Source organism: Pygoscelis adeliae, unplaced genomic scaffold (genome assembly GCF_000699105.1).
Source record: "Pygoscelis adeliae isolate BGI_AS28 unplaced genomic scaffold, ASM69910v1 Scaffold248, whole genome shotgun sequence".
Classification (NCBI taxonomy): Eukaryota; Metazoa; Chordata; class Aves; order Sphenisciformes; family Spheniscidae; genus Pygoscelis; species Pygoscelis adeliae.
This window is the reverse complement of record NW_008825302.1, coordinates 2,109,339-2,113,702: the sequence shown is the minus strand read 5'-3', so window position 1 is coordinate 2,113,702 and position 4,364 is coordinate 2,109,339. Positions and strand designations below refer to the sequence as shown.

General features: G+C 36.5%; 1 protein-coding gene across 1 annotated transcript in view; it reads left to right on the top strand.

Annotated features, from left to right (window-relative positions):
• Positions 1-4,364, top strand: part of RANBP17 (RAN binding protein 17) — a 167,854-nt gene that overhangs the window by 5,297 nt on the left and 158,193 nt on the right. The window contains exons 2-5 of the mRNA XM_009330034.1: positions 910-1,021; positions 1,645-1,791; positions 2,774-2,864; positions 4,084-4,250. Of these exons, the coding sequence (XP_009328309.1) occupies positions 910-1,021; positions 1,645-1,791; positions 2,774-2,864; positions 4,084-4,250 (517 nt within the window). The remainder of the gene's footprint in view (positions 1-909; positions 1,022-1,644; positions 1,792-2,773; positions 2,865-4,083; positions 4,251-4,364) is intronic.

Below are 4,364 nucleotides of genomic sequence, written 5' to 3'. Positions count from 1 at the left end.
CGATTCTCTCCCCCATCCCACTGGGGCAGGGGGAGTGAGCGAGTAGCTGTGTGGTGCTCAGTTGCCGGCTAGGGTTAAACCACGACAGCTGGTTATGACATGATAATTTGGTTCATGCTTCTCAGCTTATATTGGAATTGTTCCATTATGGAAAGATGCATTGTAATTTATGTCTGAAGACTATCTTTGCTAGATGTCCTTATTCCCATGTTTTACCCCAATTATGTGTGTTTTGTGTTGTATTATGTTTTTCCCTAACGTGTACGCTTGCATTTTATGAGTCTTAATTTTCACTTTAATTGGCATGGATCTTGCTTCATTTAAAATTGCGTTACTGGGATTGTTACCTGTTCCTTATTTTTCCTCTGCTCTCTCTGAACATGGGGGGGAGGGGGAACAAAAACAAAGGATGTCTCTGTTGAGCTCAGTCTTTGAGGTATTTGATCTGTTCATTCCAGAAGCAAATGTGCTATTTCTTAAAATTTCTCCAAAGGAACAAGAACATGGCTACTTTTTGATTGAAAATCAGGGACTCTTAAAATGTCATTATTATTGAAATTCAGAAAAAGCTGATCAAAGCCAGGGACTCCATATGCACAACAACAGCAACAACAAAAATGGGAAGACCACCATGATTTTTTTTTTTTTTATGATAAGAAGCGTGTCTCTAGGAAATGACACACTTTGGCAAAACCAAATGTACTTTGGTTGCCAAAGACACTATTACTGTCTTTGGATTTTTAAAAGGCATTTGCGCTACGGTATAAGTGATGCTAGACTGTGTGGAACTAAATCTTTTATTTCAAGTAAAAAACGTCTTTCTGGAAGGGCTGGTGGACAGGATTTTGACTCAGACTTTTAAATGAGACTGGTCAAATACTGCGTGTTCTCTTTTACTCTTCTTTCTAGGCCACACTCAAGTCGTGAAATATTTACTGGGTACCTTCTAATGATGTGGCTGGTTCTTGATGAGAGTTCCATAGGCTTTGGGAACCTGGTGGATGCAAAAACTTCTGTTTGTGTAATGATTCCGAAACGTGCTCAAAGGGTTTACCTCTCCTGTGAGATAGGGACTAGTAGATATAAATCATAACCCTCACATAGGAGAGAGATATTCCACCACCACCTTCTTTACCAAAGAGAACTTCATCAGCTTCTGAGTGGAGAGGAACTTTAGCTCTTCTGTTGCTACTATAGCTTCTGAATTGTTGCATCTTTCACTGGTATTTGCATCAACATATATAGACAAATGCTATTTTTTTCCAGGTGTAGTTATTTGATGAGTAATTACAGCTTTTAAAATGAAATTTGCCAGAAGTTTTCCAAGTAGCATTGCTCAAACTGTTCTGTTCACTGTTCTCCATCTTTTCATCTCTCTTTGGAAAAGCTATGGACTTCCCATCTGAAGACTCAGAAGAACAGATGGGTTGAACCACGTTAAAAAATACTTTGCTAACTGAGAGAATAAAAAATGGCAACTTAATTTTCAGAGTTATTTTTGGCTTCTTGTCACAGAAAGCCTCCTATTTTTTGGTAATTTAAATGTGAATCAACTGGAAAGCTTAGCGTAGGTAACAGTTCATGTTACTGGTACAGTGGTTGAAAAGTCTTCATGGAAGTTTCAATTGTGTTCTTTCCTAACAGAGTCTGGCAGAACTAGAAGTCCTATGTAACCACCTATATGAAGGAACTGATCTAGCACAGCGGATGCAAGCTGAGAAGGTACTCTTGGAGCTTATTGATAGCCCAGAATGTCTTCGCCAATGCCAACTTCTATTAGAACAAGGAACAGTAAGTATCTGAAAGATGTGTTATCCATAAATGTAATCATGCTCGTGGAAGCTCACATAGGTTTCTCAGTCATGGGCCATTACCGTGTCAGTACAATAAAGGCAAAATTATTCTCCCTTTTTTGTACGTATTCTGTTTCATAAATGATTCCAGGATTTTTGTTCATTTGGAGGTGGTCTTTGTAGAAGTGACAATGCCTTGCATTAGAGATGTCAGGGACAAGAAGGGAAAGCATTTTAGCTTTCAGTACTCTCGGAAGGGTTGTAATCAGGGGTTGTATCATCTGTAGAGCAGTGTCGGGACACAGTGTGGTATAACCTGGTGTTTGAACATCACCTTGTTCTTGTTTCTAGCTATTAGCTACAATGAAAAAAAAAGTGTATTAAAAAAAATCCTTAAACTGCTTATCTGTTGTCTGCTAGTTTAAACCATTCTCTTATCATTACTCAGTTTCATTTTTGGTGTTTAGTTTCATGGTTAACTCTAGATAAAGTGGTAGGGGAGTTGATCCTGGTTTGATAGTCCAAGCTAAGTCCGGTATAATTTCTCCCATGTTTTTCAAATCATTCAGAAAGAGAGAGAAAGAAAAAGAGGGAACACATTTGAAAATATCTTTAATCCAGGGCTGGAGCCATGGTAATCATCTCATGGTTCTAAATTATCAAGTGATTTAAAAACAGGTTTCAAAACTAAAGAACTGCACTGAATAGTGAAATTACTTTTAGATGAATGATTTCTATCAAAAGGGATGATATTTTTAGGTCTCCCCTGTTTTATTAGTGTTTTGTAATTTATGTTTATTTATAATGAAACAAAGATATTACTAAAACACATATATTTTATAAATTTTTGGTACACTTAACAAGCATAACCAAAACCTCATAACCAATCTGGGTTATTGATTATTTATCAGGTTTTGACTTATTGTCCCTGCCTTTAATTAGCCTATTTTCAAATAATATCTTTTGATGTGTTTTTGTAGACGTCCTATGCTCAGCTTCTAGCAGCAACGTGCCTGTCTAAGCTTGTAAGCAGGGCATCTCCATTACCTATCGAACAAAGGATTGACATTCGTAAGTAACGTTTGTGGTTAAAATTTCATTATATTAGTTGGACCTAAAACTTCATGTTAGCACTGTAACCAGTCAGTGGATAGTCTGTTTTTTCTCTAGTACTCTCCATTTACCAAGCCTGTTATTCATAAGGTAGTCATTGTGAGGGAGTGGACGTCAAGGTGATTGTGAGCGCTTTCATAATTTCTCTGCAATTAGGTCACAAATAACATTTCCTAGTTTCAAAATTAAGATAAATATGTTAGCTCAGATTACTTCATATTTAAAAAAAAATACTCATTTTTCAAGGTAGACTTTGTATTTATCCCACAAGACACTGAAGAGACTTGGTTCATGTTTGTAAAGGATGAAAGTTGCAGATATTGCTAGTATACCTGCCAATCCCTTATATGTAACATTGCTCATGATCAGCTCTTAACATTTGTAAAAGTCATGCCAGGGCAGGTTCTTACTTGCAGGATTAAGAGCCTACAGAGTTTTCCTTACTTTTTAGGATCTATATTAAAGTCATTGCTATATCCTAAAAGAGTAAGCAAGTATGTGTCAGGTCTTTAATAGTGAAAGGCTTTACACGAGGAGCGTATGATTCGTTTTGGATTTTTACAACAGTGCAGACTTTCTACCGGTTCTGTGGATAGTAGTACTCTGAAATGCATGGCTGAGAATCCACTGCTTCTGATAAAAGATTTCAATATTCTTTTAGGTAAAAATTAACTTTAATCAACTTTCATTTTATACATTTCAACAGCTTTTGGAACAGGTTAACTTCCTTCTAGTTAGAGGGGAATTTCTGCAGCTGCAATGTGCATTACCCAAAGGGATGTTCTAGATTGAATTGAGAACATTCGGTAGGGACTCTTGTCTGAAAAAACTTTTGTGTATTTTGAGTTGGCTGTGAGAGCTGCTGTTACGCAGTGAAATAATCAGTGCCCAGTATATGGGACTGTAATGAAAAAATTACTGTTTTACCTGCCAGTGTTCTCTGAATTCACAAACTGTTGTCTTATGTGTCCTAGAATAATGATCATGTATGTAATGTGCTTTGTGTTACTAAATGTTTAGCTGCATTTAATGATTTAATGTAACTTACAGTTATTGCACTAACCATAAGAATATAGTTTTTTTTTAAAAATCCATGCCTTAAGTTTCTATTAGAACCATTTAATTCATTTTCTTTACAGAAGACTTGTGTTGCTGATTTTAAAATGCTTCTTCACAGGAAACTACATTCTGAACTATGTAGCATCTCAACCCAAACTGGCTCCTTTTGTCATCCAGGCTCTTGTTCAAGTCATTGCTAAAATTACAAAATTAGGATGGTTTGAGGCACTAAAAGATCAGCTCATCTTCAGAGACATTATTGCTGACGTAAAAAAATTCTTGCAGGTAGGAAACAATTGTTCACTTCTGCCATTTTTTTCTGTTTGGAGCTCTTCATTTTTAGTGATTGGCAGGTTATGGCACTTAGCTGTTACACGCTTGGCTGGAAAAAGTCGGAAG